We start from the raw sequence: 15,144 nt of genomic DNA on the forward strand, positions 1-15,144 counted from the left end.
ATTTATCACTATTAGAAATATTCTAACTGTAAAATAGACCCAAGTCTAATTAATGATACTCAATACATCTTTAATATTATTGTGATAATAAGTTCTAGCTGTAGAATTTTTTAAAGTAGCAGAAAGAAAGAATATTAATGGGTAGATTTTTATATTAATGTCGCTTTTAGTAACTTTTAGTAAAGTTAGGATTGTGGTGGGGTTTTTTTAAATATATTTTTTTATTGATTTTAGAGAGGGAGAAAGAGATGGAAACATCCATGATGAGAGAGAATCATGGATCAGCTGCTTCCTGCAAGTCCCCCACTGGGGATCGAGCCCACAACCCTGGGCATGTGCCCTTGACTGGAATCTTTCAGTTCACAGGCCAATGCTCTATTCATTGAGCCAAACCAGCAAAGGCTAGGATTGTTTTTACCTCTATTTTAAAACAAGGCAAAATGTTTTTAGGTTAAAAATTAATAATATAATAGCTAAAAATTTGACTACCACTTACAGGCACTGTTCTCATTATTTTATGTATAGTAACTCATTTAATTTTCTTTCTTTTTTTTAAAATATATTTTATTGATTTTGTACAGAGAGGAAGGGAGAGAGATAGAAAGCTAGAAATTGATATGAGAGAGAGTCATTGATCAGCTGCCTCTTGCACACCCCCTACTGGGGATATGCCCGCAACCAAGGTACATGCCCTTGACCGGAATCGAACCCGGTCCCTTCAGTCCCCAAGCTGACGCTCTATCCATTGAGCCAAACTGGTCTCGGCTAATTTTCTATATGGCCCTATAATACAATAGCAATATTATTGTCCCCATTTTATGGCTAAGAAATTAAGGCTCAGAGCAGCTAAATATCTTGCCCAAGGTAGCAAATTAGTTTGTAAGTTCTCACAGTTAAACGTGAGTCTGTTCTGCCTCTAATAATAACAGTTAAGATGCAACAAAACCAGAAAAATTAACTGTAAAAGAAAACATTATAATAGGAACTTTTAATGTGAACGAATGCTATTTTAATATTTTTGCCTTACCTGTTTTAAATAACATCTGAGTATCTAAAGAACTGTTTGCTTTTATGATGCTGAATTGGGATATAGTGTTGGCCAAAATACATTTTTTTTTTCTTTTGGTCATTTGAGATTAAGATTAGAAAGCTTTCATGATTATCCAAAATATATTTGCTGAAATAGAGACAGACTAAATACCATACTATATTTACCTTCTTATAATGCCTCTGGTTGAATTATGAGGCATGTTCATTCCAAATATTATGGGGTAGCAAATAATTTGTATACTTCCAACTCTTTCTTATAGTGGACCATAGCAAAATATGCTCCCAGGTTTAATGGGTTCCAGCAACAAGACTCCCAAGAACTTCTGGCTTTTCTCTTGGATGGTCTTCATGAAGATCTCAACCGAGTCCATGAGAAACCATATGTAGAACTGAAGGACAGCAATGGCCGGCCAGACTGGGAAGTGGCTGCAGAGGTTTGTCAGTTTTGAGTTTCTAATGTAAGCAATAGGTTAAATGTTCTGGCCACAAATGTATGTTGTACAACTTAAATTCTGTGATCAGTAAAAGGAAAGTAAAGGAATTTTTATTTCTCTTCTTTGTTTTTGTGCAGTAATGCCAAAACAAAGCAGCCTTAAATGAAAATAGAAAAATGTTGCCTTTTTACATTATACACTTTTGGGAGAGGATGTTTATTCAGTAACTTTAAGAATCTCCATAATTGCTAAAGTAATGTGTACAGTGACCAATAGGCACATTTTATTTCCTTTTTAATGGACAAAGAACTCTAATAATCATCATCATTACCATGATAAGAACAAAGAAAATAATAGGATTTTCCATCTGAATTTAATATTTTATAGGTTTAACAGAGAGAATCACATTTTTTAATTTTCTATCTGAATTATGTTTGTAGGCAGAAGGTTTTTATATTTTTAATGACTGTGAAGGATTATATTCTTAACATTTAAATCTCATTTAACTAGTTTCTTTGAATTTGTGTAGAAATACTATTCTTCTGAATTTTCAAAAAAAAAATTTCTCTAATCTTTTTTCTTGATAGGCCTGGGAAAACCATCTGAGAAGGAATAGATCAATTGTTGTAGATTTGTTTCATGGGCAGTTAAGGTCCCAAGTCAAATGCAAGACATGTGGTCATATAAGTGTCCGATTTGACCCATTCAATTTTTTGTCTTTGCCGCTACCAATGGACAGTTATATGCACTTAGAAATAACAGGTAGGTTATAAAGTTCTGAAAAAATATTTAACTCCATTGTCTTTTACCTTATTCAAGCAGCCTGAATTTGTAAGTATGGTAATTTGTTTATAATGCATTCTCATAAAAATGATAGCCTGTTATAATATAGCAATCTAATTTCAGACATGACTTAAGGTTTGTAAGACTTGGAACATGGGTCCATTTTTGTACCTGTTGACTCCTCTGTTAGTTTTAGATATGCCAGAAACTCTCTTTAAAGTCTTGCAAAGCCACTCACTTTTCCATATCAGATGAGCATTTTAAAAAATAAAACGATTTTAATATAATCCCTACGTATCATCTATTGTAGTGTTTGCATATAAAATAAAAATTCTATATTGAAATGTTTTCATTTTCAAGTCATAGACACACACACACATTTTATTGATAATAGATCTTTTCTCATTACTAGTTATTAAGTTGGATGGTACTACCCCTGTACGTTATGGACTAAGACTGAATATGGATGAAAAGTACACAGGTTTAAAAAAACAGCTGAGTGATCTCTGTGGACTTAAATCGGAACAAATCCTTCTTGCAGAAGTACATGGTTCCAACATAAAGGTAATATTTCCTATTCTTTGTAGGAAACCCTTGATTCTGTCCTTCAAAAAACAGTTTTCTCCATTAATTATGATGTTAAGTGACTGAGCAAGATATTAAAATGCAACAACTGAACAAAAAAAATTGTCAAGTCTTCCATACCATTCTCTAGAACATTTGAGATCTTGCTCCCCAACATATTTTGTTAGTTTGGCTTAAATAAACATAAAAATCTCCCCCCCAGAAAAAAATTTTTTTTTCCATCCCAGAAATTTAAAAGAATTATCTGCCAGAATAAAGGATTAATAATCATGGTGATATTTTTTTTCCGGGGCCGGTTGCGGGGTCGGAAGCCGCCACGGGATCCGGAGCCGTCCTGTCCCCTCCTCTTCCACTCCCCGTTGTGACCAATAAAGGCCCAGGCCTCTCGTACCGCCAAAAAAAAAAAAAAAAAAAAAAAAAAAATCATCATGGTGATATTTTTAAATATATATAGTTTATTGATTTTTTACAGTGAGGAAGGAAGATAGATAGAGAGTTAGAAACATCGATGAGAGAGCAACATTGATCAGCTGCTTCCTGTACACTCCCTACTGGGTATGTGCCTGCAACCAAGGTACATTCCCTTGACTGGAATCAAACCTGGGACCCTTTAGTCCTCAGGCCGATGCTCTATCCACTGAGCCAAACCAGTTAGGGCCATGTTGGTATTTTTAAAAGAAGGGAATTATGTAAACCAAGACTGCCTACATAGAGTGACCTAGCTGTGTTACTACAGTAGATGTCCTCCAGTGACTGCTGCTGCTGTGCTTGACAGCTCTTCTGTATTACCATTGTCATCAGAATTATTCTAGGTTAAAGTATTTTATGTATTTATGAATATGTGTTTTTAGTATTTATTTATGAACTAGAGGCCCAGTGCATGAATTTGTTCGCCAGTGGGGTCCCTCAGCCTGGCTTGGAGGATCAGGCTGAAACCAGCTCTCTGACATTCCCCAAGGGGTCACAGATTGCAAGAGGGCTCACACCAGGCCAAGAGACCCCACCTGTGCACCATCAGACTGGGGAGAGACTGGGAGCGATGCAGAAAGTTGGCCAGCTGGGGAGGGAGGGTGGGAGGGCTCCAGGGTGTGTCCGGTCCATCTCCCTCAGCCAGACCTCAGCAGCAAGTTAACCTACCAGTCAGAGTGTCTATCCTGTGGTGGTGAATGCATGTTATAGCAAGCAGTTGAGCAGCCTTAGTATATCATTAGCATATTATGATTTGATTAGTTGAATGGCCAACCAGTCAACTAGACTCTTAGCATATTATGCTTTTATTATATGGGATATGTATAGTTGGCCTTCAACACACTAAGACTTTAAAGAGTAAAAATAAATGGACACAAATCACTTCCTCCTGAATTCCAGCTGGAGAAACAAGCAATTTAATAAATATATTGCCAATCCTAAATTGAGCTCGTACCATTGGTATTATTTATATTTATCTTTGGGGTTTCTGAACAAGTTCCCCCACCTTCTTGACATTTTGTTCATATGTAATGCAAAAGTGAGATCTCTCTGAGAGTCTTGGGTTTAGATGCCTGAATTGAAGGACAAAACTTAAAAACCAGTTATACACAACATATTTCCTTTATGTGGAAAGGGATAGATAATGGTTTTGTCAGTGCAGTTAACTTATCAAGCTTTCATCTTTTAGTGATTTGAGAAATATTGTTCATTCATCTTGTTTATTTAGTGATAAAAACATTTAAGACATTCGCTTCAAATATATCACAGAATTCATTTTCCATCTTATCTGAAACATCTCTCACCTTGTCTCTTTTTCTATAGAATTTCCCTCAGGACAACCAAAAAGTACGACTCTCAGTGAGTGGATCTCTGTGTGCATTTGAAATTCCCATCCCTGGATCTCCAGTTTCAGCTTCTAGTCCAATACTGACAGGTATGATAGAACTAGAGCTGCTTTCCCTGATTTCAGCTTTAAATTCTGGGCTAAGGGTTATCATCCTTCTTATATTTGTTTGGGCTGAGGATACTAGAGCAAAGGAATATTGGAGGCTGAAGGAAACTTTTGTGGTGATTTGGCTCAAATTCTTCATTTTTAGATGAGGAACCTAGAATTCAGAGAACCTAAGTAACTAAGTTAAGTAGATTAGTTATGAGTTAATTTACCACTGGAATTTAGATCTCTTTTTGCTCTTTTACCTAATACTAACATGGCAATAGCTGGTGTGAGAAGAGTATACTATCAGAAAACATGATAATCAATATGACTAAAAAGGAGTTTGCTTATCAAATATTTGCATGTGATTTAATATGGTCATCTAATGAATCTTTTGGCCATTGATACAGTTTATTCTTTTTTATACTGTTGATAATTAGGTCCATTTCGCAATTATGAAGTACTTCTCTGATTGGCACTAAATAGATAAGACTGATTGGTAAATGATTTAATAATGCTTTTTTTATTTAACATATTTTATTGATTTTTTACAGAGAGGAAGGGAAAGAGATAGAGAGATAGAAACGTTGATGAGAGAGAAACATCGACCAGCTTCCTCTTGCACACACCCTACCGGGGATGTGCCCGCAACCAATGTACATGCCCTTGACCGGAATCCGAACCTTGGACCCTTTAGTCCGCAGACCGACGCTCTACCACTGAGCCAAACCAGTTTTGGCTAATAATGCTTTTTAATTGAGATCTTCACTGGCCAATAGAACTCTCTGCAGTGATGGAAATTTTCTGTAATCTTGACAATTCAATGCAGTATACATTAGTCACATGGACTGTTGAGCCCTTGAAATGTGACTTATGGGACTGAGGAAATGTACTTCATTTTAATTTAAAAAGCAATATCTTTTATAACAGATGTACCACTCTGGAAGAAGAGTTGTTGGGGGGGAACTATGCTTGTGTAGGGGCAAGGGATATGTAGGAGATTTCTGCACCTTCTTTATTTTGCTGTGAATCTAAAATTGCTCTAAAAAATAAATTTAAAAAAATAAAGTAATTAAAAGGAAAAGATTCTAGTTTCTGGCTAGAGACTGTCACACTTGACAGAACATTTTTAGAGGAAAGGAGAAATTAATTTTTAGAGGAGAGGAAAAAGAAAACAAGTGGTAGAACTGTTTGGGTGCCACAACATGGTGCTACTAAAGATTTCTGCAAAAATTCGACTTACACTTCCCAAAAGTTAATCTTTCTTTGCCATTTAGTCTTAAGAGTGAGTTATAGAAGTAAAATCGGAAATTAAAATCTTCTGATCAATCTAGAATTGTTATGTGAACTATAATTTCTTCTTGTCCTTGGTTAAAAGAGACTACTATCAGTAGTTTCGATCCTCACAATATTTGAGAGAGAGAAAATAGGAAGTACCATAAGTTTATGGTGCTGTATTTATCTTTGAATTTGTAGATATCTCCTCTTCCCCATCCACAAATGGAATGTTAACCTTAACCACCAATGGGGACCTGCCCCGACCAATATTCATCCCCAATGGAATGCCAAACACTATTGTGCCATGTGGAACTGAGAAGATCTTAACAAATGGAATGGTGAATGGTCATATGCCATCTTTTCCTGACAATCCCTTTACAGGTTACATCATTGCAGTCCACCGAAAAATGGTTAGTTTGATGTTAGGCAAGTGACTGCTGGTCTTGCCAGTGTCATTTGTGAGACATCCATTTTTCTATTTTTGCAAAATTTTCTTTTTGTACACTTTCAATGTGTTATGTATGCTATTGTAAGGGATCATAGCCTGTGTATGAAATGCCATTTCTCATTCATTTTTAAGCGGCAACAGAATAGTAGTAGTACATACTATTTTCTTTTAAAAGTGTGTGCCTCTTATAGGTAAGTTCATGTAGGTAAGTACATCTTCTCTACCACATAAGTATGGATGTCTTTGGAGAAAGTTCTGTTTATTTGTTTGCTCAGGGGTGGAAGGGCACCAAAAATGTTCTTGGGCAAGCTAAGTTGTTTCCTAGGACTGCTGTGACAAATTACCACAAACTTGGTGGCTTAAAACAACAAATTTATTCTTTCACAGTTCTGGAAGCCAGAGTCCATCATCAAGGTCTCGACAGGGCTGTGCTCCCTTCAAAGGCTTTAGGGGATAATTCTTTCTTACCCCTTCCAACTTCCTTTAGAAGGAAGGAAGAATTTGTGATGGAAAGGAAGCAAGAGGGCGGCTTTTGGAGTGTTGGTTATATTCTATTTGTTGACCTGACTCGTGGTCACATAGATGTTTGATTTTTGCTAATTCTTTGAATTAGTAATTCTTGACTAAAGTGAGTTTCTGACTATGTAGATGATACATAGTTCTATGGACCATATTTTAGACAGAATTGTATGAGTGAATAGCCTACAGAATTACAGGATACATTTGTGATTTGAAAAGTTTCTACAGGTCCCATTAGCTAAAATAATTGGGTGATTCATGCATTTCCCCACATCTTTTTCTTTTTTAATATATTTTTTTTATTACTTTTAGAGAGGAAGAGAGAAGGAGGGGGAGAGATAGAAACATCAGTGATGAGAGTGATTGATCGGCTGCCTCCTGCATGTCCCCTACCAGAGACCTAGCCCTCAACCCAGGCATGTGCCCTTAACCAGAATTGAACCTGGAATCTTTTAGTCCACAGGCTGATGCTCTATCCACTGAGCCAACTGGCTAGGGCTTTTTTTTTTTTTTTTTTTTTTTTTTAACTAAGTATTATGAGATTATATTAAGAACTCTGAACCCCAAAGGGTTTCAGATTGGAGAGGGTGCAGGCCAGGCTGAGGAACATTCTCCATCCCCACCTCCCCTTTCACGAATTTCCTGCACTGGGCCTCTAGTAACAATAATAATAATACCAACACATGAAATAGGGCCTTAAAATCATGTATTTAGCTAAGCTTAATTGAATAATTGTAAAATAAAATGCTTGAGAATCAGAAATAAAAATATTTTCAATTGGAAACTAGCTAACCCTTAGTAAGTTTATAAATTATTGACTTGGCTTCTCTAACTACTACATAAAGGCTAACCAAAAGTATTAAATGTCTCAGTGCTTAGGAGCTTTTTTGAATAATCCTGAACTCCCAACAATCTATTATACTAAGTTTTTGTTTTATTAAGCAACCATTTTCAAGCTAATTCTGTGCAGTATCTTTATTAAAGAATTTCAACTTAACATACTCAAAGCAAGTATTTTTAAATTTTACCTTACTTTTAATTTGTCACATATTTTAAAAATTAAAAAATACCATAGCCATTCAGCTGCTTTTAGGAAAGTGGATAAATAGTTACAAAATTAAATGACTGATTTCATAAGTCTCTAAAGGTCTCCAGTTGTCAGCAGCTTATTTTCTGAAAATTGTATTTTGAGGGAGTATTGGTTTAGTGCCATACTTTCTAGAGAAAGGGTTTTAATTGCTTAAAAGCCTTGAGCTACAAAACAATTACTAGTTTTTACATATGATTCAGTGTGTGTATATGAAATGTTTATCAGAGAAAACTAGTTTGAAAATATTAAATGCTGAAAATCCAAGTTTGATAGATAGCCACACTGAAATTGGTAGCACCTCCACCTTCCAGTGATTCCACTGTAAGTTTTTTTTTCATGTTAATAAAGAGTAGTAGTGACTAATTTGAAATTGATAGTGATGCATGTTATTGGTAGTTGTAGAAGAACAAAAGGGAGGAATGAGAGGCCTCTCTTCTCAGTTCTCTCTTCTCTTGTTTATGCTTATAGATGAGGACAGAATTATATTTCCTGTCATCTCAGAAGAATCGCCCCAGCCTCTTTGGAATGCCACTGATTGTTCCATGCACTGTGCATACCCGGAAGAAAGACCTATATGATTCAGTTTGGATTCAAGTATCTCGATTAGCCAGCCCACTCCCACCTCAGGAAGCTAGTAACCATGCTCAGGATTGGTGAGTTCAGGGGATCAGCTTAGACCTGTGGTTTCCAAACTCCAGGAGAATGTATATGAATTCTGTGTGACTTATAGGACCCATTTTATGTAGGTTTAAATACTCTTTGAAGAACTATTCAGGGGGCATATAATTCATCCATTTGGTTTGATCTTGTGAGTAGGAGAGTCTATACAGATTCCTTTCTTCACCTAGACATTCTAGTGTCTAATAATCCTTTTATTCACTAATCCCTCCTGCTGCTTTAAATGCTTCAGGTAATATTTATGACTTTTACTGCAAAATTGAAGTATGAATTCACCAGGGAATTTGTATCATCTCAACCCTCTGAAATTCATAGTGGGAGCAATAGTGTACATATCTATACGTGAACATCATGCTGAGTGAAATAAGCCAATCAATGAAAGAGAAACACCACATGACCTCACTCATTTGTGGATGATAAAGAACATTATAAATTGATGAACCAAGAGACAGATATAGAGACAGTAAAACAACAGGCAGACTGTCGAATTACAGAGGGGAGGGGAGGAAGATCTGGGGGAGATAGTAGATCAACCGAAGAACTTGTGTACATCCATATAGGTTCAACCAATGGACATGGAACTCTGGGGAGGGAGGGTATGTACGGGAAGGAGGGAGGGGGGCAAAAAAAAAATAATAATAAATAAATAAATAAATAAATAAAATTATAATTCAAAAAATATATATATATCTATACGTGAATTCTGAAAAAGTCTCATGCCGTAACAGTTGGATTGTTTCCCTACGATGTCATTTTAATATGGAATAATTTCATAATAAATTATTATATTTCATAAGAATAAAGAATAAACACCTTCTGTTTTCTTTCCATTCCTCCTACCACTATTCTATTGGATTACTAAATGTATTTCTTCTAACAATCATTGGAATTGTAGTCCCTTATTTATATCTCAGTTGAATTGTAGATCATTTTCTTGCTATAATTGTGCAAATGAGAGTTTTGCCTCTTTGTGAACTGAGTAAAGAAAGTAAAAGAAGTTCTATTAGCTAGCAGGTACTTTGTTATGGTTTGGGGTCGTTTGATGATTAGATAAGACAAGGTTACAGTTAGTGCGTCCTTATCATGGCTTCATTACCATCAGTAGCCACTACCAGTTGCCAACTGAGCCATAAAGTATATTCTTTGCATTGCTTCTTAGCAATACATACTTTTTTTTTTTTTAAGTTGAGACCTCAGAAGGCTATCTTATAGTTAAAAGATGTTACTCTAAAATTAATGTTTTATAGTTTATAGCTTTAAGTAGTTAAGACAAAGGAAAAGAGTTACCTAGCATGTGCCAGATCAGGGGTTCTGATTAAAGAAAACTTCTAAATATATAGTCAATGTCTCTAAAAACCATTATGAGCCCTGACCAATTTGCTCAATGGTTAGAGCATTGGTCCTCTGGTTGAAAGGTGGAGTGCTTGATTTCTGGTCAAGGACACTTACTTGGGTTGCGGTTTGATCCCTGGCTCTGGGCAGGGCAAATGTGGGAGGCAACCAATCAATGTGTCTTTCTCACATGGTTTTTTCTCTCTCCCTCCCCTCCACTCTCCCTTTCACTTTTTCTAAAAACAACAAACAAAAAACATGATCTTTCAGCCTTCTGTGATGTGTCAATGTTCTTGCCATGGAAAGATCTAATTATTTTAGCCTACTCTGAATTAAGTCTTCTGATAGGATTAGGGCTGACGGATAATTGGTGTTTGATTAGCTTATCCTCCCACATGGACTCTCTCAGAGACTCTGACAGTCTAGTATGTCTATAATTCTGAAAGCAGGGATACAGCTTGGGAGCCCTGTGTGGGGGTGGTACAGGGCCCAGCTAATGGGTTAGGATAAGCAGCATGGAGCTGTAAATGTGAGCATGCTACGACAACGGATGCCCCTTCCGAGGATTATTTCATGGGAAGATGAAAAAGAGTTGATTGCTCAAATCAGAAATGTTTCTTACAATCTTTGGTGTATGTTCTGTTTCAGTGATGACAGTATGGGCTATCAATATCCATTCACTCTACGAGTTGTGCAAAAAGATGGGAACTCCTGTGCTTGGTGCCCATGGTATAGGTAAAGTAATCTTCTGCAAAAGAAAAAGTTTAGTAGCTCCAGATATTATAACTTTTTAATAAGATTTCTCAGTTTTAGACTGAAAAGTTGAAACAAACTTGGGAATTGTTCATCATCTCTTCCTTGTGAAGTCTGTATACGTTATACTCTTGTGACATCTGGTATTTTGAACTCTCTCATCTCATCAAATTCATAGTTTATGACCAACATTATCTCAAATATCCAATTCCCATAGTACTTCTTTGCTACAAAGTTCATATAGTTATATGAATTAATAAATGGTTATCAAGTACTTTGAAAAGCCAAAGACTTAAAAAGTAATAAGCATGATTCCCTGAAATACTAATAATTATTAACATACTAGAGGCCTGGTGCATGAAAATTCATGCACTGGAAGGGGGTCCCTCAGCCCCCCTCTCAGTCTGGGAGCCCTCAGGGGTGGGAGGTGACACCCCTATCACACCTCTGCTGCTGCCACTGCCAGCAGCGCAATCCTCAGCCAGCCCTGGTTACCTGAGCCTTAGGTGGCCCTGGGTGGCTGGGCAGCCGACATCTGAGGCTTGCCCGTGCCTCAGGCCAGCCCTGGGCAGCTGGGAGGCTGAGGAGACTGGGGGATTCTAGAGACAAGCGCCATCTTGTGGCTCTAGGCACTGCCATCTTTGAGGACGTGATGGTCAATTAGCATATTCCCTCTTTATTAGCTAGGATATTCATGCATGTATTAGTCTGAAGTAAGAAGCCCAGGACAAACTGTAAACCCAAGAACTGTAGAAAGGAAAAATATTTCTGATTAAAAAAAAATTATTCCTTCATAATTATTCCTTCCTCAGTATATCTTTTTTCTGCCTTTAGATTTTGCAGAGGCTGTAAAATAGATTGTGGGGAAGACAAAGCTTTCATTGGAAATGCCTGTATTGCTGTAGATTGGGACCCCACAGCCCTTCACCTCCGCTATCAAACATCACAGGAAAGGGTGAGTACCCAGTGCCATGGCAAGATGATTGTTTTTATATTTAAAATTTGTCCCGGTTTAACTATATTATGCCATTTCTGTTATATGCAATTTAAGTACAGCCAGAAAAACATTCATTGGCATTCTCTATGGCACTTAATATATTGTCTTGGATTACATGGATGTTTCCGTTTTCCCACTTCTAGAGATAATTGTATTGGGCTTTATTAAAAGACAAAAAAAAAATTCTTTATTGGTTTAGATTGTGGACAGGAGAGAGAGAGGCGGGGGAGGGGGGGGGGACACGACACATCAATTGATTGCCTCCTGAATGCACCACAACTGGGGATCAAAGCCACAAGCTGGTTATGTGCCCTGAGTGGGAATTAAGCCCACCACCTTTTGGTGTATGGAATGATGCTCCAACCAACTGAGCCACACTGGCCTTTAAAGTTAAAAAATACAATAAGTAAATCTTGTAACAAGATTCTAGGTGTAATTAAGAAGTTATATTCTCTGGGCATGACATACCAATCAGTAAGTATCTCACTGCCTGTTTATTAATTACTAGAGGCCCGATGCACAAAATTCATGCATTGGGTGTGTGTCCCTCTGCCCAGCCTGTACCCTCTCCAATCTGGGACCCCTCAAGGGATGTCTGAAACTCCCCTGCTTGGACAGTCGGACATCCCTTTCACAATCCAGGACTGCTGATTCCGAATGGCTCACCTGGCTGCCTTCCTGATTGCCCCTGACCACTTCTGCCTGACAGCCTGATCACCCCCTAACCACTCCACTGCCAGCCTGATTGCCCTTAACTGCCTTCCCCTGTAGTCCTGATCACCCCTAACTGCCCTCCCTTGCAGGCCTGGTCCCCCCCCAACTGCCCTCCCTTGCAGTCCTGGTCCCTCCAACTGCACTGCCCTGCTGACCATCTTTTTCTTCATGTAGAATAAAATGAGGGTCAATCACCTAGAGCAGTGGTCGGCAAACTGTGGCTTGCGAGCCACATGCGGCTGGAGAACCAAGGTTTGCCACCCTGTTGACTAATGAGTTTGCTGACCACTGACCTAGAGGATTATGCCTAGCCAGGTGACCATTTTAAACTTGCTCCCTTCCCCACTCACCTTCTCCCCCTATTCTTCCTATTTCGTCCACTTACAGGTTGCTGATGAGCATGAGAGTGTAGAACAGAGTCGGCGAGCACAAGCTGAGCCCATCAATCTGGACAACTGTCTCCGTGCTTTCACCAGTGAGGAGGAGCTGGGGGAAAATGAGATGTACTACTGCTCCAAGTGTAAGACCCACTGCTTAGCAACCAAGAAGCTGGATCTCTGGAGGCTTCCCCCAGTCCTGGTACGTTACAGTCCTACCTCAGAGAGAGCAAGAGTCTGGCAAAAAGGAAAGAAGTCGTGAACAAATAGTTTTTGTTATTTTTGAGAATAAAACCCTCCCCTCAGCAATGCTTAAGACACTTTTGCTCTGCAAAATTTTTGTGTTGCACACAGAAATTAATTGTTCTACAGGTATTTGCTAGTTCTTGTTCCTAAAGAGCAGACTACTAAAAAGGGGAGAAAAGTCATGTAAACCAGTAACTGCCATTCCACACAATGTGTAAGAAGGGTCAACAGTGGTACAACCCGGTGAATTTGAACTGTAAAAGGAAGTGAAAGCACTTCTGACTCTAGGGAGAAAGAGAGCTTTAGGCTCATCGTTAGTGGATTGTAGAAGAACAGCTGGGTCTCATGGCCACAGCACACATGTGCAATGGGGCTTTTGTATTCTTTTGAATTTTATTTACTTCTGACTTCTCCCTTCATGGATTAGGAAACTCTCCTGTTGTTTTTCAGATGAGTTTGAAGTGACAATTTTTTTAAATCATTTAAGAAAGCCTTTTCCTTAAGAGTGGAGATATCATAAGTGTAACTGTACGGCAGTGGTGTATTTTAACCAGATCTTATATGAATTTTTTTATTCATGTTTTCTTCCTACTACTCTGTAAAACTGTGAGTGTAGATTAAGTTTATATTAATCTAGAACAACTGGGGAAGAATGTACAAGTAATTAATAATTTTGCCTAGCTAGCTATAGGGAAAAGAACTGAGGGAAGGAAAGAAGGCCAGAGCAGGCTTAGGGACATGCAGGTAGGAAGGGGATAGTGTTTTGTTTTTTTGTTGTTTTTTTTTGTTTTTTTTGTTTTTTTTTTTTGTTTTTTTTTACTTGAGTTATAATTAACACAGAATTAAATGCATAGATTTAAAATACCTAGTTTGATGAGTTTTGACAATTATATATATTCTTATAACCATCACATAAAACTTATCTTGGACATGTATTAGATTGGAGTAAAGGCATTTATTTATAAGAACTGTTTTTTGAGGTCTTTAAAAAATAATGAGTCCAACCAGCATGGCTCAGTGGTTGAGCATCAACCTGTGAACCAGGAGGTCATGGTTCAATTCCCAGTCGGGACATACTAGTATACATGGGTTGCGGACTCAATCCCCAATGTGGGGCATGCAGGAGGAAGCCGATTGATGATTCTCATCATTGATGTTTCTCTCTCTCTCTCTCTCTCTCACTCCCCCTCCCTCCCTCTCTGAAATAAATTTAAAATATATTTTAAAAAATAATAATGAGGGCCCCGGTTGGGTGGCCAAGTTGGTTAAGTGTTATCCCATACAACATAAGGTTTTGCGTTCAATTACCAGTCAGGGTACATTCGGAAAGCAACCAATCAATTTCTCCCTCTCCCTCTGCCTCTCCCTCTCCCTCTCACTCTCCTCCCTCTCCCTCTTTCTCCCCCCTCTCTTTCTCCCCTTTCTTCCTTCTTCCTTTCCTCCCCCTACCGCTCCCCCTTTCTGTCTCTCTAAAAATCAATAAAAACATATCCTCAGGTGAGGACTAAAAGTAAATAAATAAAAAACAATGATGAAAAAATGTTTTGTTGAGAGCTTGTTGGGTTTCTATGATATCCACACACCAGTGTGGATAAGAAGGGATTATCTTTATATTAACAGTAAATTGTTAAGCATCTAGTGTAGAGGTAGCCACCAAATATCTGTGCCTGTATTACAGAACTTAAACACTGTATGAATCTGGAGGAATTCATTGCTCTTGAAAAGAAGACAAGCCAGAAAAGTAGGGAGATTCTTATGCTCTTTAGAATTTCCTGGTAGTCATCAAAGGATATGGTAGGAAAGGAGAAATGTGCAGTCGGAGATTGGGTGAATCTCATCTAATTTAAAAACTCCATTTTTCTTCTATGATATTAGAGAGATGTAGAGATCAGTGTGGATCACAAACTAGAAAGCAGAGGGATACATGCAAATATAGGCTCCAAGGATGTTGAAGAAA

General features: G+C 37.8%; 1 protein-coding gene across 2 annotated transcripts in view; it reads left to right on the forward strand.

Moving 5' to 3' along the window:
- The window catches only part of USP32 (ubiquitin specific peptidase 32), a 115,022-nt gene that overhangs the window by 93,356 nt on the left and 6,522 nt on the right, over positions 1 to 15,144 (forward strand). For both annotated transcript variants that reach the window (XM_084864178.1, XM_084864179.1), the window contains exons 22-30: positions 1,311 to 1,484; positions 2,072 to 2,246; positions 2,680 to 2,831; positions 4,644 to 4,755; positions 6,232 to 6,443; positions 8,559 to 8,743; positions 10,749 to 10,835; positions 11,688 to 11,808; positions 12,952 to 13,143. In XM_084864178.1, the coding sequence (XP_084720304.1) occupies positions 1,311 to 1,484; positions 2,072 to 2,246; positions 2,680 to 2,831; positions 4,644 to 4,755; positions 6,232 to 6,443; positions 8,559 to 8,743; positions 10,749 to 10,835; positions 11,688 to 11,808; positions 12,952 to 13,143 (1,410 nt within the window). The remainder of the gene's footprint in view (positions 1 to 1,310; positions 1,485 to 2,071; positions 2,247 to 2,679; positions 2,832 to 4,643; positions 4,756 to 6,231; positions 6,444 to 8,558; positions 8,744 to 10,748; positions 10,836 to 11,687; positions 11,809 to 12,951; positions 13,144 to 15,144) is intronic.

The sequence above is a fragment of the Pipistrellus hanaki genome (genome assembly GCF_964339955.1).
Source record: "Pipistrellus hanaki genome assembly, chromosome: 16".
In the NCBI taxonomy this organism is placed as follows: domain Eukaryota; kingdom Metazoa; phylum Chordata; class Mammalia; order Chiroptera; family Vespertilionidae; genus Pipistrellus; species Pipistrellus hanaki.